We start from the raw sequence: 21318 nt of genomic DNA on the forward strand, positions 1-21318 counted from the left end.
ACAATAAGGTCATTCTCAGAAACACAGATAATATTCGGTGTTGTTTTTTGTCCCTTTACATGTAGAAGGAGTCAGAACATTTTCAAAAAGTTCCATCTTGAAGAACTTTCCAGAAAGCAGCATTTTCATCACTGTTGTCATGTAAACAGACGCCCAAAATGCAACGATGATTTTGTGTTTCCACCAGAAAGTGTGTTCATACTTGTATTTTTGTTGTTGTCGGAACAAACCCAGGGCTGTGAAAGCAGGCTGAAGTGTGACTGCAGCACAGACAAGTTCGGCGGGAACAGATTTGCATGTTTTGTCTGCTCACAGCCACAACCAGTGTACACCAGTACCTTTCCCCCCTGCAATAACTTAACGTGTATTCTGTTGCATTTAGTCCATCATGCATGAGAGGATCCTGCTGTCCTGCAGGACTTCACAGATTTTATTCAATGTAAAAATAAACTTGACTGGATGCAAACTGGAAAGAGAAAATTTTAAATGTGAAAAACTTTTACCTTGCCTGGAACTGCTGCTCATTCCCCTGACGTCTGTTGGAAAAGCATCAAAGAAATGTTAGTGGTGATAACAAGAGATCACAGCTTCATTGGTTAAAATCAGAAAGTCCAGTGGAATTTAAGTTTTAAGTTAAGAATCTCTCTTCATTGAAGAGCGGCGAGATGCGATTTTTACTTTTATCTTTTTTATCATTTAACGTCAAGTAAATGTTGAACATGTTCTGTTGTTTCAGGTCAAAGCAGTGCAAATGTTTTTTTTTGTAATAAATGTGTTAAAATAAATTAATCACAGTGATGAATAGGCACCTGAACATTCCAAAATAACAACCAAGGTAAACCGAGAATCATGGGAGATTATGACATTGTTCATAATGGCCACCTCCATGAATCTCTGATGAATCACTATAACTTCAACAAGTCATGGCAGCTTTTAGCTCGTCCCGGTGCTCTTCTTGGGAATATTCAGAGAAGCCATGGGATTGCGTGGTTTCAGTCATTTCCTGTACAGTACCTCTCTGTGATTGTCTGCATTTCTTGCTGTTTTTGATGCAGAGTAGAGCTGTCAAAGGAAAAACATCTGAGCATGAGAAGGAAACATGGGACAATCCAGGAAACATTTCTCTGCAAAAATCTAAAAAATATTTACCTTAATTTTCCAATTTGATCTTCATAATGCCGTTTCATCTCGCTCACTCTGTGTGGGACAAAACACACAACGATTATTCTCGTTAGATGAGTTCAATCACTGAAAAGCTGAACCACACATTCTCTTCTGTGAAATTCTAAATCTGAGACACTGGATGGATTACTGCTAAATGCTCAGTCAGATTGATCATGCCCAGCCTCAACACTCAAAATCCCATCACAGAAAATTCACCAGTAAATTGAGAGAGATCACACACAGACACCGCACTGTGAACACAAAAGCTAGTTTAACTCTGGAACAGGAAATTGACGTACTCATGGCGGGCTGCTCTCAGTTCTTCCTCTTTTTTGTCCAGAACAGATCTGTGGGGAAAATATGTGGTGTCAAGACCTGAACACTGATAAAAGTAACCTCTAAATGATCTACAAATCCATTTCTTCCTTTAACAGATATTTTGATACAGATGACCACAAATCAGAGGCCACAATAAGTCCAGTTCCAGATCCACACGTCAGCAGCATCAAACCTTGGTGATTGTTTAAGGCCATTACCTCAGCTGCTGCTCCATCTGTATGGCGTGTCTTGGAAAAATCACAGAAAATCCACTCAGATTCCTCATGAATATAGAATTCCCACCACCACCACCACTCACTCTTTCATTCACTCACCCCCCACTCACTCACTCCCTCACCCACTCACCTGCATCTCACTATTGTTTCTCCTCCGGCTTCTGGAACAGAGCTGTGGAGGGAAAAATGTGGCGTTACGTCTCGTTTCTGTCAACATAATTCTTTCAAGACATTAAAGGTGCAATAATTTTTAAATTTACTATCAAAATAATTAAACTCATTCATATTTTTCGCCTGTCACTAAAGAAATATTCTCTTTGAACAATCTGTCGTCTCCATCAACAAAGTCTCGGCCAAGTATTTTTCTTTCAAACTGAGTCGTTCCAGGAGGAACAAGGCTGCCAAACAAGCAGCACAAAATTCCGTATTTTATGGCAGTGCTGTGACCCATGCACATGCATGCCACATGCGCACGATGCATGTCGCATTTTGTGACGGTTTGTGACAAAATATTATATTATTAATTATTGCACCTTTAAAGACATTCAGAGATTTGAAAATGATTTTTTTATTTATTTTTTTACCTGGTTGTGTTTGAGTTCTTTTTATCAGTGGCCATCTCGAACTGCTGAAACAAATCATTAGTTCACATAAATCATATTGAACAAAAACAAAAATGACTGATCCTCTTCAAATGTTCAAATGATTATTTCCATTTAAAATGTGGGATTTAATTCGCCATTAATTCCAAAAAGTACAAATCACTTGTTCTCCCTTTCAAAATCAAAACCTCACCAGTGTAATAAATGTACTTATTATGAATACATCCATTGAATCTTTCACAATGTCTCTCCTCACATCTTCTAATATGGTGGTATTAGTAAGATTAGAACTAGACGTACCTGCTTTTTTTTTTTGGGGGGGGGGGGGGGTGACAAGTACATTTTCTCTTACTTTATTTATTTTCAATATTATTATTATTATTATTATTATTATTATTATTATTATTATTATTATTATATTTTTACCTTTAAATTGTTAGTTATTGTAATTGTTTAGTTATTATAATTATGGTCTTTTGTTTTTTTCATTATTATTGTTTTTCATTTGTTTCTTGTTGTGTGTTTTTTGCTTTCTTGTGGGCAATAAAAAAGCACAAAAAAGCACACAAAAAAAAGACCAGAGGAGGTACAATGTTTCCTTCACTATTTTTTTCTCTTACTTGTTGAACTGCAAAACATCGCCACCTCTGGAGATGGAGATGTTCGAAACTCGGTGTAGGGAGGCTCACAGCAACACCCCTGTGGCCTGCACCTCGCTAAACCCAGGAGGTCCCATCAAAAAGGAGACCACACCCCCATTATAGGAGGAACCAGAGGACACCACACCCCCAGTCCAGGAGGAACCAGAGGAGACCCTAGAGGAGACCACACCCCCAGTCCAGGAGGAACCAGAGGAGACCCTAGAGGAGACCACACCCCCAGTCCAGGAGGAACCAGAGGAGACCACACCCCCAGTCCAAGGAGGAACCAGAGAAGACCCTAGAGGAGACCACACCCCCGATCCAGGAGGAACCAGAGGAAGACCCAAGAGAAGACCACAACCGCAGTCCAGGAGGAACCACAGGAACACCGAAAGACACAGGAAGTTATGATGACTGGTTTTTCTCAGGTGGTTTGGTCAAAGGGCAAGTGTGTTTAACAATGTGCAGATCCGTTGGCTTTGGTGTCCAAGGGTGGAGAAGCAGAGCTGTTGAATGGTCTTCGGTCTTCACAGTGCGGTGACTGTGGCGGCCATTGGCTGGTGGTCAGGAGGTGAGGACAACACACTGGAATGGTTAGTAGTGGGAATTGCCCAGCCCAGGTGTGCTCTGTGGGTGTGTCATCATGCATGCTTCATGAAAGATGTCTGATGACAGAACTCCAGAACCATGTGGACTGGCAGGATTCTGTCTTTGTTGAAAAATTGTCTCTCCCAGAAAGCAACAGGGGATGTAGATAAAAACATAGACAACCCAAAACCCTAACTCTAACCCAAGTCTTGCAGTTGAATAAAAAGGACGCAGGTTGTTATGACCTTGTTCATCTTGACTTGGAACACAATGTTCCCCGCATCAGGATGTTGACTCACCACAGCAGGTATCGCCTGGAACCAGTCCAGAACCCTGGCAAATAGGAAAGGCTTTGTGGTGGCAGTCATGGACTTATCCATCTCAGCTTTGACGGGAAGAGTGTGCAGCGGCGTGGCAGCAGCAGGATCCTCAGTGGTCCATGTAGAGCAAGTGGAAGTGGTCCATTGTGGTGCAGGGTAAAGCTCGGGACTGGCAGTGCAGATCGATCTGGTCCGTAAAGCAGAGGAGGTCAAGCCCATGTCAGATGTGCAGATGTGGGCTGATTGTGTGCGTCCATCCACAGGAGTGCTCCGATAAGCAGGTGTGGGTTGCGGCATTGGCTGGTGGTGGAACACCACCAGAGCCTTGGGTGGATGTGGAGGTTCCTGGACCCCCAGGCAGAGAATGATCCTCTTCATCCAGAAAGGACACAGAGTTGGCAACTTTAACTTTGACAGCTGGGTTCAGAGGCTTCAAGCCATGGTTATCCTCCCCGCCTCTGGTCACCTGCTCACCCCCATCAGGAGTGGAGGTGGCCCGGGATTTGGGTTTTGCATCCATGTGAGTGGCGCCTGAGGTGGCAGCTGCAGAACCGACGCTGACAGGGAGTCCAGGATTCACTCCTCACCTCCGATACAACACCGATATCCTCTCTTGTATTTGAATGGAGAGGTGAGTGGAGACATGTGGAATACAATGAGTCCATGTTTAGACTTTTGCTACATGCCAAAGACTTTCAGGGCTCACACCCCAACCATGCCACATGCTAAACATGATTAAAGTCTGTATTTTAAGTCTGCATAATTTGTTTTGAAATTAATAAGTATTGGTAAGTAGCTAAAGGGGAGTCCTCATCTTTTTAAAAAGTGGCGTCGATGCATTTACAACTTTTAAGCAAGTTGAGAACTGTCATTTCCCACTGGACAAGACGACCCGCAGACTTTGTTTACATATGACAATGGAGCATTTTGAAAACACAAGTACAATGCAGAACATGACATTTGAGTTTCTGTTGCTGAAAAATGTTGCATGACTTTGACCTACAAAGAATAAAATGCTGTCTGAAAACAAGTGGGACCACATTACTGAGAGAACAGCAGCCAGACCAGAGTTTCACCATAAAGATAAAGACTCACACTGCTGTGTGGCCACAGAACTACACACAACCCCTACAACACAACGTCCCCTCAGGACCGGAGAGTCCACTTCCTGTCTGCTCAGGCTCACTGACCCCGGTCAGGACTATGTACAACCAATCTTCACCATTCATACTAGATCTATCAGTCATGTGTGGATTGTTGGAAAGTTCTCTGTGAACTGACGAAGCACAAAGTGACAATATGAACAGAAAAAAAAAAAAAAAAAAAAAAAAAAAAAAAAGTGACAATATGAGCACTGCTCATTCATTCAAATCATTAAAATGCACGTTTTTTTTTTATATATTTTTCTACAGACTATAAGGTATTTGACTATATGTTGTTGATCAGTTTTGCAGTTCCTATATAAATATTCAGATTTCACTCATAATGTTATTGTGTTTATATATTTGTTTTAATATTAGTTGTGATAGTTTAAACTCAAAAAATGATCACTCCTAATTTCCCTTCACATGTTTTTTTCCCTCATTGTTGTAATTAATGTCATGTTTTTACTCATTATTTTGTCTGGTTATCATCACAGTAATCTTCCTGTTAAGGTCTTTGAATTTAACGCTGTAAGTGAAAAGACTGAGTGATCCTTTGAAAAGCTCTCTGATGTAATATCTGACAGGTAGTTTTTGGAGAAGCACGTCTTTAAATCTGGTCCCAGAAATGGAAACTGAACGTGCTGATTGAGGAAGGAAAGACATAAACTGCCAAATTCAAAATGGAGGAATAAAAATTTCACTTTTTAGTGAAGCCACAATCTTTCTATGAATCATATTTTCAGATTTTTTTTATGTAGCCTACTGATTCCAGCAGCTTCTGCTGTTTTATCTTGATATGCTGTAAAACAATAAGTTCATTCTCAAACACAGGATTCAATACACTGGAGTTGATCTAAATTTGTGTCTCTGGTTGTGTGTGTGTGTGTGTGTGTGTGTGTGTGTGTGTGTGTGTGTGTGTGTGTGTGTGGACACCAATGCTCCACTGAGGTGTTGTTAAGGTGCAGCACCTCGCTGCAGTCACCCCCGTGTGCGCATGCGTGACAAGTATTCTCTTTACTAAGAGGACTGGAGGTTGAAAAAAGGGTGTTGACAGCAGTTCTTGCAGTGAGTTGAATAGGGAAATAGGCAGCAGTCCCATGACTGGCTGATTTCTGAGAACTGCCCCGCCCCCCCCCCCCCCCCCCCCCCCCAGGCAGTGGAAACTTTCTTACTTTCACTTTCTATGAGCAGGGAGGGGATTATCAAAATCAACCAAGTAACGTTCCAGGATTATTAGACTGCGTACGCGACCATATTGACCTCTATTTTTTTCTTTTTGCTCTGATAATTTTTTACATTCCTTGCGCGTGCGCGTAATCCCACAGATTAACTCTGCAGGTTTAGACACACTTTGATTTTCAGCTGCAGAATTGAGAATACATTTGCACGTCCTTGTCACTGTGCTGAGGGTGGCTACACGCGCAAAGCATGAAAGAGCGCTGATTTTTAAAAATGTAGAAAAACTGAAATGACAGTTGATGTAAGAGATTTGCTGTACCTGCAGTGCTTTCTCTCGACGCACTTGGTGGCTGCAGCCTTCCCCTCGGTGGTGGGAGTGTTGAATGTGTCTGACAGCGGCTTGTCAGAGTGGCAGAGAGCAGAGTGTGGATCAACTCCTCCTCCACTGACCCTGACTCAGTGTGACCGCCGGTGCGTTTTTGCGCACAGCGCTGCGTCCTGGTTCCACCATGAGCGGCGACTCCTCCTCCTCCTCCTCCTGTCATTCTGTCAGAACGTGCACTGTGGTTGCAGCTGGAGTTCAGCCCTTTCTCTCTCCCTCTGCAGACTGTGACTGTCCGGTACTCCCGGTTCTCGTCCTGCTTCCACCATGAGCGACTCCTTCATCGTCGCCATCGACTTCGGCACCTCGTACAGCGGGTTCGCCTTCAGCATGACGTCCCGAGAGGAGGACATCGACCCCTACCTGCCCCCCTGGGGGGAAGAGGTCGGCTTGGAGACCCCCAAAACCCCCACCTGCATCCTGTTTGATGAGCACCAGCAGTTTGTCAGCTTTGGTTATGAAGCCAAAGTGTCGTACGTCAAAATGCGCGGAGACGACGCGCGAAAAAAGTTCTTCTTTGAATGCTTCAAGATGTCTCTCTATGGAAAAGTGAGTGATCTTTTCATCAACTCTCATACTGACAGTATTACTGATATGATCGTCTTGTATTCCCTCCTTGCTGCCTTCCAGTGAAGACTGAGTTTCCAGAAAAGTTTTCTCGGTGGTGTTACTTTCTGTTTCTGTTCTGCTTCTGTTCTCCTTGAGGGCTCACATTCCTGACTGTCAGCAGCCTGCTGCCACTCAGTCTTTACTCATCATTATAATAACATGTTACTAACATGTTAATAACATGTTCTTTGGAAACAATGAACTCAGGCGGTATTTTGATAAAGGCAACGTGGGCAACCGCCCAGGGCGCGATCAGTGGGCACAATCAGCTGGACAGTAGGGTTCACTATACGGGTTCCTGCGCCCCCTTGTGGGCACAGGGAAGAACAATAAAATCAATCGCAGTGTGGAACCTGATGTGCGTCAATACCACCAGCCCAGAGCGGGGTTCAAACCAGTGAACTCACAGCCCCAGAAGCCATCAGTGCTTTGAGTATTGCTGTAAGTACAAAGTCAGTTCATTGTTTTTATTGCAGGCTGATATCGGGACAACAGTAACTTTACAGTGTGTTGAGCAGCCCTTCATACTCGCTCAGTGAAGATAAAGAACACCCGGTTCCTCTACTGACCTAAATAATCCCAAACAGGTTCCTCAAAGACCGCAGCCATCCAACCAGACAGAGATCTTCCCATTTAGTCACATACCAGCATGAAGTGTCAACTGACACACACACACACACACACACACACACACACACACACACACACACACACACACACACACACACACATACACACTGACAAGCATGGCAAGTAAGATTTAGTATTCCTTACATTCTTCTCATTTTTACAATTCCTGAAATGGTGTAAAGTCAAAAAAAAACCAAGAAAGATAAGAAATCAGTTAAAATCATCACTTTCCAAAGTAGTTCAAGATAAATGACATAAGTTGAGCTGGAAAGAGTAACATCCAAAGGTAGATCATTGACCGGTGTTCTGTTCACTTATCAAGAAGGTCGGCTCTTAAAGAGTCACACTCACAAGTGTTTTATCTCAAACCAAACATTTGAAACTTGCTGCTCATAGTGAGAACTGACCGTTTCTGCTGTGTAGATGATATTTGATGTGGATGACAGGGAGTTTCTGTTGCTGAAAGATGTTACATGACTGTGACCTACAAAGATTAAAATGCTGTCTGAAAACAAGTGGGACCACATGGCTGAGAGAACAGCAGCCAGACCAGAGTTTCACCATAAAGATAAAGACTCACACTGATGTGTGGCCACAGAACTACACACAACCGCCACAACACAACGTCCCCTCAGGACCGGAGAGTCCACTTCCTGTCTGCTCAGGCTCACTGACCCCGGTCAGAACCAGGCAGGAACCTGAGGCTGGACGTTACCAGACTCCAACCGCTGCACCTGCTGGAGTGCGGCTCCTCACTCTCAACACTCCACTGCTCCTCTTCTGTGTCGCCACAGTCAGTCAACAATCTGAGGAGTGACGATCCAACAACCGATCCAATGAGCCACTTATGGGCCGTGATCAGGAATGTTCTTTACTCATGTTTCAAAAACTACAATAAGAAGAAAAACAATCAATCATTTGTCACTGCGGAATTCATTTATCGAACAAAACCTTCCCAGAAACAGCAGAGTGTCAGTGTGATCTGGTGTTACAGTCAGAACCTTCACCCCTGATTTATACACACCTGTCACAGGTGCAGCTGACCACCAGTCAGGGTTTTAGCGCCACCTAGTGCTCAGTATTTACTCCACTTATTAAAACTTTCTTGGTGCTGAAAGATGGTGAAATCCAAAGAGTGCATGAGGAAAATGTGACTTCAACTTTGAGGACCTCATCCTGAAACACCTCACATCCTCCAGAAACAACGTGAGACTCTCACGGTTTCATGTGAATGTTTAAAAGAGTCAAGAGATGCACTGACAGGAGAAATACACATGTTGAGCTCCATCATCCAAACCCTGGGAGCTCTTCTTCTCACGTCTTTGTACTGTTGAAGAACTTCCTGATCAGTGATGCATATTAAAAAAAGAAGTAGCTGTTCTTCTAGTTGCAGTCAATGCCTTGCAGATACTCATGATGATCTCAATCCTTACCAGAAACTCAGCAGTGATCTGACCATCAGAGCCGCCAATGGGAAGTGTATGAAGGCCCTGAAGGTGTTCACCGAGGCTCTGAGATACCTGAAGGACAGCGCCCTGAAAACCATCAACAACACGTCTGGGAGGAAGTTCATTGCCTCCGACTTCAACTGGGTGCTGACTGTACCTGCCATCTGGGATCCTTCAGCAAAGCAGTTCATGAGGAAAGCTGCCACTCAGGTAACAGAGACTGTGGATGAATGAATGACTGAATGAATGAATGGATGGATGGATGGATGGATAGATGAATGGATGGAACAGAGACCACAGCACTGGTGTCCTCTCCTGAAAATCTGTTTTCTTCAGTGTGTCAGTGGATTCAGAACGAGGTTTTGATTTTCCAGGTGAAAAGAACTGTGAATGTGGTTTATCAGTGTCAAATAGGGCTGGACTGATCCTGATCCCAGTGTCAGGCATCGGCTCCTATAACAGCGGGGGGTCAGCTGGAGCTGGCTCTGCTCTGCACTGCTCTGCTGGGGGCAAAAACTGTTCTGATACTGAAAGACTCTCAGTCATAGATTATTGTTCACCTCAGCTGCCAAACAGCACCAGGGACAAAACGTAATGTCTGTGTAATCGATACACAGTGGTGGGTGTACTCTGAACACAGGAGGTAGTTTGCAGCAACACCACCTTCACATGGCGTTTATGTATGCAGTACGGATGGAGTACGGATTAAGTTTCATAGCTCAATAGTTAACCTTAGCTAAAAGTTAGCACGGTACCTGTTTCTGTCCTCTGAAAAGTGGAAACCTTAAGTTAGCAAACTGCTCTGTCTTCAGTTGACAAGTTTCCTTGCTGGTCCGTTTCACCAACAAATCTCACGATTTCCACACATTTTGGTGTAGGAGTTGTGTCTGGGTTGTGAAGTGTTCACTGATACTGTTCTTCTAATCACAGGCTGGTATTGTGACCAAAGGAAATGAGTCCAAGCTGATAATAGCACTGGAACCAGAGGCAGCCTCCATCTGGTGCAAGAAGCTCCCAGCTGACGGTTTCACAGCACGGAGCCAAGGAGACAACACACTCGAGCAGTCTCCAGGGACACAATACATTGTCGTGGACTGTGGAGGTAACATTTGGCTTTTTTTATAATTAATGAGAGATTTTGGATCCAAACAGCTCCTTAAAACCACTTCTGATCATCATGGATCAATCAGTCCAGTATTGACTCAGATTGGCTCACCTCTAAATGTAAGGATTGGGCTTTGGGTTGGCTCACCCATCACTATGAGCACTGTTCGTGAGAAAATAAGTTTTTGTGTTTTCAACCCATTGACTGAGATGGAGGCCACATCAGGACAACTGGACTTCAGCGCTGTTTCTGTTGCAGGTGGAACTGTGGACATCACTGTCCATGAGGTCCTGGATGGAGGAGACTTGAAGGAGCTGCACAAAGCCTCGGGGAACAACATGGGCGGACAAACTGTGGACCAGAAGTTCAAAGAACTGCTGAAAACAATCTTCTGTGATGGTGTGTGGGAAGAATATGAAAGGCAGTACCCCAGTGAGGTTCAGAAAATGATGTACGACTTCACTCTGTTCAAAAAGAAAGACCAGGAGGTGGAGATCAGCTGTCCTTATAATCTGGGAAAATTAGCTCAGGAAGTGAAGGATGTGGAAGCCTTCTTTCAAACGGTGAGCGGTGCTTCCTGGAATGAGGGCTCCATCCAAATCTCTCGAGAGAAACTGAGGTCTTTCTTTAAAGAGAGTCTGAATGGCATCACTGCCAGTGTGAGAGAAATGTTGAAGAAAGACCTCAACATCGAGTATCTTCTGTTAGTCGGGGGCTACGCCGAGAGTCAGATTCTGCAGCAGCACATCATCAGTCAGTTCTCTGGTCAGTGTAAAGTTCTGTGTCCTTTCAGAGCCCAAGAGGCCATCGTGAAGGGAGCAGTGCTGTTTGGGAGAACCCCGGAGGTGGTGGCATCTCGCCAGAGTGCTTTCACTTACGGGCTTGCTGTAGGTAACCGGTTCGATGCGTCCAAGCACAGAGCAGACAAGAAATATACAAACAAAGATGGTGAGTGGTGTCATGATATCTTCATGAAGCTGGTGGCCATTAACGAGAACGTGGCCTGGGACGACACTAGAGAACATACCTTAACTCCATCTGGGTCTGATCACTCAACGATTGACTTTGCGTTTTACTGCACAGAGAAAGAAAGTCCGTTCTACGTGGACGAGGATGGGGTGGAGAAAATAGGTTCATTCGTGGTTAGCTCGCCCGACACAAGACTCGGCATGAAACGTGAAATCAAACTGAAGCTCAAGTTTGGCTTCACAGAAGTGCTGGCCACAGCCACAGATGTAGAATCGGGTTCGACAGAATCAGTCGAGCTTGATTTCATGAGGAAGTTGTGAAGTTATCAAACTGTAGAAAAGTGCATCAATCCATCAATTCACCAGCACGAAGCTACAGAGGTCAGTCAGAGGTCCACTTATTCAGAGTGTGGACAGAGTCAGTGACTGGGTTAAAATCTGTTTAAGAGTCTGTCAGCTGGTTTCTCAAAAGTCGGTGAAATATAAGATGAAGCTAGTCTATAAATGTTGGAGTAATAAAAATGAATCTTGCGCAGGTAATCTCTTTGGTGTTGGTGGTTGCCCTCAGTAAATCCTCCATAACGGAGAATTATGACTGCTGTGGAGAGATTATTTTTGTTAAACTGAGCCAATGTCTTCTTCAAAATCATCTCCCAACATCAGTGATTCCCAAGCCTTTTCTTGAGAGACCCATATTTTCACCATTGCACCAACCGTCGTAAGTAAAAAGCTAAATCTGAAATCCATTGTCTTTGTTGAACCCCTTTACAATCTGTTCCTTTTGTCTGACATCGATTAAAATAGTCTGAGACTTGTCCTAGTTTTCAGTTCAGTCATGTCCTTTCTTGAAGGGAGCCGAGAGCTGTTCCAGGTCTTAGTCAAGATTTACATTAAACCTGGTTTAACTTCAGATTAAAGCCTGTTTGCTTCACACTGTATGGTGAAAATGGATTACAACAAGAGAAGAGATGGAGATGGTGCATTGCTTCATAAATTTTGATTTGAAGAGTTGAGGCCATGGCCGTAATTTAAATCAGAGTGCAAAAGATGATATTATTTAGCTTATGTCACCTACTGGGAACAATAATAGATCCACTAAAAGAAGTGAATGTTGGAGTGTTTTCCTACTTGAACTGTCCAGATGACCATCATCTGGGATGCCTTCCAGCTGTTGCTGGCTTTCAGTCATCCCACATTACAAGTGTCCAAGGTCATCCATCTCTTGTCAAACTGTTGGTCCCCCACCTGTCTTGAACCCGTCCCTACGAGCAATGGTTGTTGTTTTCTCCAACTGCACTTTCATGTTTTTCCACAGGACCTAGAAAAGCCACCGTAACAATGTGTGTGGCTCACATGAGAAGACACATATTTCATGTCATTTGTTTCTTTAATATTGGTGTGGGAGTCCCCCTGTCTGGTGGGATTGGGGGTGGGGCCAGGGTGCCGGCACCTCAACAGTCCTGGTCTACGACTGTGGACAGCCCCAATGGTTTGTCTTTAGTGCCATGCCATGTCTCCCTGTTCTCAGTGTTTTGTGTGTGTGTGTGTGTGTGTGTGTGGTGTGTGTGTGTGTGTGTGTGTGTGTGTGTGTGTGTGTTTGTGTGTGTGTGTGTGTGTGTGTGTGTGTGTGTTTCACTGTATTATGTGTTTTTATTGTGATATACATTGATGATCGGGGATGGGCTTCCCTTTTTTTTGTTCTCTGGTTTAAATGCTATGAAACACATCGTGTTGTTGTTTTTTTGTTTTTTTTGTACATGAAAAGTGCTGTACAAATAAAGTTTGATTGATTGTTTGATTGATTGATGTCAGGCTCCTGCCATGTGGAACCAGTTTCAGTTTGGGAGACCATCTTCTCTCCTTTCTCACTCCACATGCTACACATGCACTCCACTCCACTGCTACATGTCATTAACCGTTGTTAATCGTCTTGTAGTCCATGAACTCTCTCGCTCCTGTAGCCTCTCTCCCTCTCTCTCACTCTCTCTGTCTCTCTCTCAGGATATCCCCAAGGATCTCCATCTGAGGACTTTTCTTTCTTCTGCAATTCAATTCACTCTGACAGCCTTGACAGCAGAACAGGATTACTATTGCAACAACACACCATCAGTTGGGTAAAACTAACCTGTCTCACGACGGTCTAATCCCAGCTCACGTTCCCTATTAGTGGGTGAACAATCCAACGCTTGGTGAATTCTGCTTCACAATGATAGGAAGAGCCGACATCGAAGGATCAAAAAGTGACGTCGCTATGAACGCTTGGCCGCCACAAGCCAGTTATCCCTAGTCCTAGGCTTTACTTCTTATTGTCTCATGCTAGCTGTTGCCAAAGCTGTCCGTCCCTGGGAGTGGGATCCCTCCATACTGTGGTTCTCCCCAAGATTTCTTCTTTTCCCACTGGGTTTTTGGAGTTTTTTCTTGCCGGATGTGAGGGTCTAAGGCGGTGGTTGCTTGTTTTGTCTCGTTACTGTGAATTTGACATATTAACATTATGCTTATTCACTGTTCTTATTTTTACTGACCAATGTAACATCTTGAAGCCCTCTGAGGCAACTGTTGTTGTGATACTGGGCTATACAAAAATAAATTGATTGATTGATTGACAGAAGGCGCTGTTTGAAAGACCTCCAACTGGCGTCCACATTTCCAGTCAGTTTTATAGGAGCTGGCAGTTTTACTGCATCCATATTGTGTTGCTTCTTCTCCTGGTACCATGTAATGTTCTTAATCTACCTTGAATAAGACATCCAGGTGGAGCTTTACGCTAGCTTCAGCTAGCTATTTAGTGATGTAACTGATTAACTGAGGCTACTCAGCCATCTATGGGCAACACCCTTGCTAACACTTATTGCAGGACCACACAGCCCCTCATTCATGTCTTGTGACATGAAAATATTATATAAAGCCTTGCCTCAAGGAATTGACAAGGAATCACACGCTGAGTTGTAAAGCAAAGCTCTGTTTACCTGTCGGTCTCCATCTGCACCCTCACCAGAGTGTCACATTGGCCCAGATTCCAAGGGCGTTTTATTCAAGCTGACTGAAAACAGTCGCATTGAGCGATCTGTATTCATTGACACCAAATGAAGTGATCCATGCTCAACCCTGGTCTACATGGCCCAGGCTGAAGTGGGTTCTGATCTTTAGCAGCAGTTTTCAGCTCCTGTTTTTATCTGCTTGATAATTCTTGAATTGATGATTATAATTAGAATCGCTCAAATAGCGATTAAGCAGCTCTGTGATTCGCTGCCTGGTAACGATCCGTAACGATCCGCCACGGGCCTGCTTGCCTGGCAGTCGGCGGTCTGTCGCAAGCAAACATAAAGGCAAACCAGCAGCCAATAGCATCCTACAACGCAAAAGACATTACACAATAAAAAGAGTACCGTTAATTGTCACGCTCTTGTTAGTAATTGTGCAGTGTGAGCCATACCGGTCTGAGGGACCCATGTAAACGGAGCCCGTGACTCTATGAGCTCTGTGATGATCAGTATCTCGTCAGTCAGTCACGACAGATGCAGCAGGTGTGAATTTGTTTTTGTTTAACGATAAAATAAAAAAAAATAAAAAAATGGAACCGAAACACTGAAAATATATTTTATTTATTTTTTTGTGAGCAAAATAAATAAGAAACATTTTGATATGGAAAAAATACATGAGAGTAGAACATTATTGGACAAATGCAGTCACATTACTGACACACACCTGGACTGCCTCCACTTTAACTACCGAGCCAACAGGTCTGCAGATGATGCAGCCTACCTGAACCTGAACAAGCATCTGTCTGTCACACAGCAGAAGCAACATAGATTTCGATGAGGAGCCGGTAGTGCTGCAGTGATAAGGGACCATCTATAATTTACAAGGCGCTGCAACAGTGAAGACAAATACCACAAAAGCATGTGATACCACCAATGGGATTCACTGGAGCGTCGCCATAATCTCTACATCCTTCACCAACACCAAACAGATTAACTGTGAAAGACTCACTTTTATTATTCCAAAATTTATAGACTAGCTTCATTTTATATTTCACCGACTTTTGAGAAACCAGCTGAAAGACTCTTAAACAGATTTTAACCCAGTCACTGACTCTGTCCACACTCTGAATAAGTGGACCTCTGACTGGCCTCTGCAGCTTCGTGCTGGTGAATTGATGGATTGATGCACTTTTCTACAGTTTGGTAACTTCACAACTTCCTCATGAAATCAAGTTCAATTGACTCTGTTGAACCGGATTCTACATCTGTGGCTGTGGCCAGCACTTCTGTGAAGCCAAACTTGAGCTTCAGTTTGACTTCACGCTTCATGCCGAGTCTCGTGTCGGGCATATTGACCTTAAATGAACCTATTTTCTCCACCCCTTCTTCGTCAATGTAGAACGGACTTTCTTTCTCTGTGCAGTAAAATGGAAAGTTCATAAAGGTCTGATCAGACCTTGTTGGAGTTAAGGTATGTTCTCTAGTGTCGTCCCAGGCCACGTTCTCATTAATGGCCACCAGCTTCATGAAGATACCATCACACCAATCGCCATCTTTGTTTGTATATTTCTTGTCTGCTCTGTGCTTGGACGCATCGAAACGATTACTGATATGAAGCCCGTAAGTGAAAGCACTCTGGCGAGATGCCACCACCTCCGGGGTTCTCCCAAACAGCACTGCTCCCTTCACAATGGCCTCTTGGGCTCTGAAAGGACACAGAACTTTACACTGACCAGAGAACTGACTGATGATGTGCTGCTGCAGAATCTGACTCTCGGCGTAGCCCCCGACTAACAGAAGATACTCGATGTTGAGGTCTTTCTTCAACATTTCTCTCACACTGGCAGTGATGCCATTCAGACTCTCTTTAAAGAAAGACCTCAGTTTCTCTCGAGAGATTTGGATGGAGCCCTCATTCCAGGAAGCACCGCTCACCGTTTGAAAGAAGGCTTCCACATCCTTCACTTCCTGCGCTAATTTTCCCAGATTGTAAGGACAGCTGATCTCCACCTCCTGGTCTTTCTTTTTGAACAGAGTGAAGTCGTACATCATTTTCTGAACCTCACTGGGGTACTGCCTTTCATATTCTTCCCACACACCATCACAGAAGATTGTTTTCAGCAGTTCTTTGAACTTCTGGTCCACAGTTTGTCCGCCCATGTTGTTCCCCGAGGCTTTGTGCAGCTCCTTCAAGTCTCCTCCATCCAGGACCTCATGGACAGTGATGTCCACAGTTCCACCTGCAACAGAAACAGCGCTGAAGTCCAGTTGTCCTGATGTGGCCTCCATCTCAGTCAATGGACTGATAAACACGAAATACTTATTTTCTCACGAACAGTGCTCATAGTGATGGGTGAGCCAACCCAAAGTCCAATCCTTACATTTAGAGGTGAGCCAGTCTGAGTCGATACTGGATTGATTGATCCATGATGATCAGAAGTGGTTTTAAGGAGCTGTTTGGATCCAAAATCTCTCATTAATTATAAAAAATGCCAAATGTTACCTCCACAGTCCACGACAATGTATTGTGTCCCTGGAGACTGCTCCAGTGTGTTGTCTCCTTGGCTCCGTGCTGTGAAACCGTCAGCTGGGAGCTTCTTGCACCAGATGGAGGCTGCCTCTGGTTCCAGGGCAATTATCAGCTTAGTTTCGTTTCCTTTAGTCACAATACCAGCCTGGAATTGGAAGAACAGTATCGGTGAACGCTTTACAACACAGAAACAACTCCTGTGTCAAAATGTGTGGAAATCGTAAGATCTGTTGGTGAAACAGACCAGCAAGGAAGCTTGTCTACTGAAGAAAGAGCAGTTTGCTAACTTCAGGTTTCCACTTTTCAGAGGACAGAAACAGGTACAGTGCTAACCTTTAGCTACTCTATGATACTGAGTACGTCAATTAAAAGCTATATAGCTTAATTCGTACTCCATAGACACCATGTGAAGGCAGTGTTGCTGCAAACCACCTCCTGTGTTCACAGTACACACACACCACTGTGTATCCATTACAAACACAGACGCTACGTTTTGTCCCTGGTGCTGTTTGGCAGCTGAGGTGAACAATAATCTATGACTGAGAGTCTTTCAGTGTCAGAAGAGTTTTTGTTCTTGCAACAGGAAGACGTTGGGATTCTGCTCCTGCTGCAGGCTGCCGGAGGGGCTGGGTGAGAGTGACAGTGAGAGGGAGGTTCACCACCACCCGGTTCTGGTTGAAACCAGATGTGAGGAGGCTCACAGCAACACCCCCAGTATCCCCAGCACCCGGGGGCAGCAGGCCCTGACAGCCCCACCCAGCCAGCCCAGGTGCCCTGCAGCCCATCAGACCCAAGGAGTCCTGAGACAGTGGGCCCGGAGAAGACCCCACCCAGCAGGAGAAGAAGGGACACCGGGCCGAGACCCGCCGGGGTCTTGAGCTCACGATTCGAGCAAACCAGGACTGAGCCCAAAGCCGGATGGGATGGGAGGCCACCCCCAGCAGAGCAGTGCAGAGCAGAGCCAGCTCCAGCTGACCCCCGCTGTTATAGGAGCCGATGCCTGACACTGGGATCAGGATCAGTCCAGTCCCTATTTGACACTGATAAACCACATTCACAGTTCTTTTCACCTGGAAAACCAAAACCTGGTTCTGAATCCACTGACACACCGAAGAAAACGGATTTTCAGGAGAGGACACCAGTGCTGTGGTCTCTGTTCCATCCATTCATCTATCCATCCATCCATCCATCCATTCATTCATCCACAATCTCTGTTACCTGAGTGGCAGCTTTCCTCATGAACTGCTTTGCTGAAGGATCCCAGATGGCAGGTACAGTCAGCACCCAGTTGAAGTCGGAGGCAATGAACTTCCTCCCAGACGTGTTGTTGATGGTTCTCAGGGCGCTGTCCTTCAGGTATCTCAGAGCCTCGGTGAACACCTTCAGGGCCTTCATCCACTTCCCATTGGCGGCTCTGATGGTCAGATCACTGCTGAGTTTCTGGTGAGGATCGAGATCATCATGAGTATCTGCAAGGCATTGACTGGAACTAGAAGAACAGCTACTCCTGTTTTTAATATGCATCACTGACTAGGAAGTTCTTCAACAGCACAAAGACGTGGGAAGAAGAGCTCCCAGGGTTTGGATGATGGAGCTCAACATGTGTATTTCTCCTGTCAGTGCATCTCTTGACTCTTTTAAACATTCACATGAAACCGTGAGAGTCTCACGTTGTTTCTGGAGGATGTGAGGTGTTTCAGGATGAGGTCCTCAAAGTTGAAGTCACATTTTCATCAAGCACTCTTTGGATTTCACTATCTTTCAGGACCAAGAAAGTTTTAATAAGTGGAGTAAATACTGAGCACTAGGTGGCGCTAAAACCCTGACTGGTGGTCAGCTGCACCTGTGACAGGTGTGTATAAATCAGGGGTGAAGGTTCTGTCTGTAACACCAGATCACAGTGACACTCTGCTGTTTCTGGGAAGGTTTTGTTCGACAAATGAATTCCAGCAGTGACAAATGATTGATTATTCTTATTGTAGTTTTTGAAACTGTGAGTAAAGAACATTCCTGATCAGGCCCATAAGTGGCTCATTGGATCAGTTGTTGGATCGTCACTCCTCAGATTGTTGACTGACTGTGGCGGCACAGAAGAGGAGCAGTGGAGTGTTGAGAGTGAGGAGCCTCACTCCAGCAGGTGCAGCGGTTGGAGTCTGGTAACGTCCGGCCTCAGGTTCCTGCCTGGTTCTGACCGGGGTCAGTGAGCCTGAGCAGACAGGAAGTGGACTCTCCGGTCCTGAGGGGACGTTGTGCTATGGCGGTTGTGTGTAGTTCTGTGGCCACACATCAGTGTGAGTCTTTATCTTTATGGTGAAACTCTGGTCTGGCTGCTGTTCTCTCAGCCATGTGGTCCCACTTGTTTTCAGACAGCATTTTAATCTTTGTAGGTCACAGTCATGTAACATCTTTCAGCAACAGAAACTCCCTGCCATCAATATCAAATATCATCTACACAGCAGAAATGGTCAGTTCTCACTATGAGCAGCAAGTTTCAAATGTTTGGTTTGAGATAAAACACTTGTGAGTGTGACTCTTTAAAGGGCAACTTCGTTTTTTTGATTAGCTCGGATGGGAACGTCGCGGAGCTCCTCTCCCCAGCAGAGAGGCACTTTGGCTGGGCCTCGGCTGTCACGTCGCACAGGTGTCTGACTTTCAGGGCCGAGTTGGTCCGAGTTGGGGCCGAGGTGGGTAAACGGCCCGGAGCTTGCTCCACGGAGTCTCCAGAGGTCTCCAGGCCGGCCTGGCCGCGGTGCGCGCGGGCCACGGTGCGCGCGGGCCGGCTTGGAGACCTCCGGGTCCTCCCGGCAAGGGCAGAGACCCAACAGCCGCGCTGCAGCCGGTGCACCCAGGCTGTACGGTAGACGAGCTGACTTTGTGATAACACTGGCGATGGATGAAAAAATACAGCCGAAATGATCGACTTTGCAGAGATTATGTCTCGCGCTGAAGCTCCCTTGCCGTGGCCCCCGCTAAGTGCGGCTGAATCGGTTGGATCTAAACAACTTCTGAAGGACTCCGTGCTGCACAATGTTTGTCTGAGTGAGTACATGAGCATGCACACACCTCGAAATAAGGTCCAGATGTCAAAAAACCGAAGTTGCCCTGTAAGACCCGACCTTCTTGATAAGTGAACAGAACACCGGTCAATGATCTACCTTTGGATGTGACTCTTTCCAGCTCAACTCATGTCATTTATCTTGAACTACTTTGGAAAGTGATGATTTTGACAATCACTTGTCTGATTTTTTTTTTTTCACTTTACACCATTTCAAGAATTGGAAAAAGACAAAGAATTTAAGAAATTCTAAATCTTACTTCCAATGCTCTTCAGAATGTGTGTGTGTGTGTGTGTGTGTGTGTGTGTGTGACAGTTGACACTTCATGCTGGTATGTGACTAAATGGGAAGATCTCTGTCTGGTTGGATGGCTGCGGTCTTTGAGGAACCTGTTTGGGATTATTTAGGTCAGTCGAGGAACCGGGTGTTCTTTATCTTCACTGAGCGAGAATGAAGGGCTGCTCAACACACTGTAAAGTTACTGTTGTCCCGATATCAATAAAAACACTGGACTGACTTTGTATTTACTTCAATACTCAAAGCACTGATGGCTTCAGGGGCTGTGAGTTCACTGGTTTGAACCGGCAGGCTGCTGACAGTCAGGAATGTGAGCCCTCAGGGAGAACAGAAACAGAAAGTAACACCACCGAGAAAACGTTTCTGGAAACTCAGTGTTCACTGGAAGGCAGCAAGGAGGGAATACAAGGACGATCATATCAGTAATACTGTCAGTATGAGAGTTGATGAAAAGATCACTCACTTTTCCATAGAGAGACATCTTGAAGCATTCAAAGAAGAACTTTTTTCGCGCGTCGTCTCCGCGCATTTTGACGTACGACACTTTGGCTTCATAACCAAAGCTGACAAACTGCTGGTGCTCATCAAACAGGATGCAGGTGGGGGTTTTGGGGGTCTCCAAGCCGACCTCTTCCCCCCAGGGGGGCAGGTAGGGGTCGATGTCCTCCTCTCGGGACGTCATGCTGAAGGCGAACCCGCTGTACGAGGTGCCGAAGTCGATGGCGACGATGAAGGAGTCGCTCATGGTGGAAGCAGGACGAGAACCGGGAGTACCGGACAGTCACAGTCTGCAGAGGGAGAGAGAAAGAGCTGAACTCCAGCTGCAACCACAGTGCACGTTCTGACAGAATGACAGGAGGAGGAGGAGGAGGAGGAGGAGGAGGAGGAGGAGGAGGAGGAGGAGGAGTCGCTCATGGTGGAACTAGGACGCAGCGCTGTGCGCAAAAACGCACATGTACGTGTTTATATGTATGTATAACTACTATGTTTACGTGATGAGGAAAGTTACAGGTACAATAGAATGAGCTACTGAGTGACTAAAAGAATAGTAATATTATTCACTGTCATGACGGAGGAAGAGACGACGGTGACAAAGTTCTGCTGTAGTAAATACATATT

At 45.1% G+C, this 21318-nt stretch overlaps 3 protein-coding genes across 15 annotated transcripts in view; 1 reads left to right on the plus strand and 2 right to left on the minus strand.

Annotated features, from left to right (window-relative positions):
• Positions 1-6873, minus strand: part of LOC115397992 (trichohyalin-like) — a 27323-nt gene extending 20450 nt beyond the window's left edge. For 5 of the 13 annotated variants that reach the window (XM_030104584.1, XM_030104588.1, XM_030104587.1 and 2 more), the window contains exons 1-8: positions 6513-6873; positions 2303-2346; positions 1849-1890; positions 1701-1730; positions 1464-1511; positions 1150-1197; positions 1015-1062; positions 504-536 (exon numbers count right to left, since the gene is read on the minus strand). In XM_030104584.1, the coding sequence (XP_029960444.1) occupies positions 504-536; positions 1015-1062; positions 1150-1197; positions 1464-1511; positions 1701-1730; positions 1849-1890; positions 2303-2337 (284 nt within the window). In that variant the 5' untranslated portion in view covers positions 2338-2346; positions 6513-6873. The remainder of the gene's footprint in view (positions 1-503; positions 537-1014; positions 1063-1149; positions 1198-1463; positions 1512-1700; positions 1731-1848; positions 1891-2302; positions 2347-6512) is intronic. The other 8 variants (XM_030104581.1, XM_030104583.1, XM_030104582.1 and 5 more) reach the window with 8 other exon arrangements.
• On the plus strand, positions 6696-13130 carry LOC115397991 (heat shock 70 kDa protein 12A-like). The gene is made up of 4 exons (XM_030104579.1): positions 6696-7124; positions 9251-9472; positions 10193-10364; positions 10626-13130. Exons 1-4 carry the CDS (start codon positions 6843-6845, stop codon positions 11654-11656), a joined length of 1707 nt encoding a protein of 568 aa, XP_029960439.1. The 5' UTR covers positions 6696-6842; the 3' UTR covers positions 11657-13130.
• A 1802-nt stretch (positions 13131-14932) lies between these two features.
• LOC115398764 (heat shock 70 kDa protein 12A-like) lies at positions 14933-21031 on the minus strand. Its single transcript, XM_030105696.1, has 4 exons — positions 20663-21031; positions 18065-18286; positions 16820-16991; positions 14933-16556 (listed from the first exon to the last, which is right to left on the minus strand). Exons 1-4 carry the CDS (start codon positions 20942-20944, stop codon positions 15526-15528), a joined length of 1707 nt encoding a protein of 568 aa, XP_029961556.1. The 5' UTR covers positions 20945-21031; the 3' UTR covers positions 14933-15525.
• Between the last annotated feature and the right edge of the window lie 287 nt (positions 21032-21318).

The sequence above is a fragment of the Salarias fasciatus genome, chromosome 12, assembly GCF_902148845.1.
Source record: "Salarias fasciatus chromosome 12, fSalaFa1.1, whole genome shotgun sequence".
NCBI lineage: Eukaryota > Metazoa > Chordata > Actinopteri > Blenniiformes > Blenniidae > Salarias > Salarias fasciatus.

Excerpts from the sequence above, each read along its gene's own strand:
- LOC115397991 (XM_030104579.1), top strand. The coding sequence starts at position 6,843 with ATGAGCGACTCCTTCATCGTCGCCATCGACTTCGGCACCTCGTACAGC. Across the intron at positions 7,125-9,250 it reads AGATGTCTCTCTATGGAAAA|AAACTCAGCAGTGATCTGAC; the intron begins GTGAGTGATCTT and ends AATCCTTACCAG. Across the intron at positions 9,473-10,192 it reads TGAGGAAAGCTGCCACTCAG|GCTGGTATTGTGACCAAAGG; the intron begins GTAACAGAGACT and ends TTCTAATCACAG.
- LOC115398764 (XM_030105696.1), bottom strand. The coding sequence starts at position 20,944 with ATGAGCGACTCCTTCATCGTCGCCATCGACTTCGGCACCTCGTACAGC. Across the intron at positions 18,287-20,662 it reads AGATGTCTCTCTATGGAAAA|AAACTCAGCAGTGATCTGAC; the intron begins GTGAGTGATCTT and ends GATCCTCACCAG. Across the intron at positions 16,992-18,064 it reads TGAGGAAAGCTGCCACTCAG|GCTGGTATTGTGACTAAAGG; the intron begins GTAACAGAGATT and ends TTCCAATTCCAG.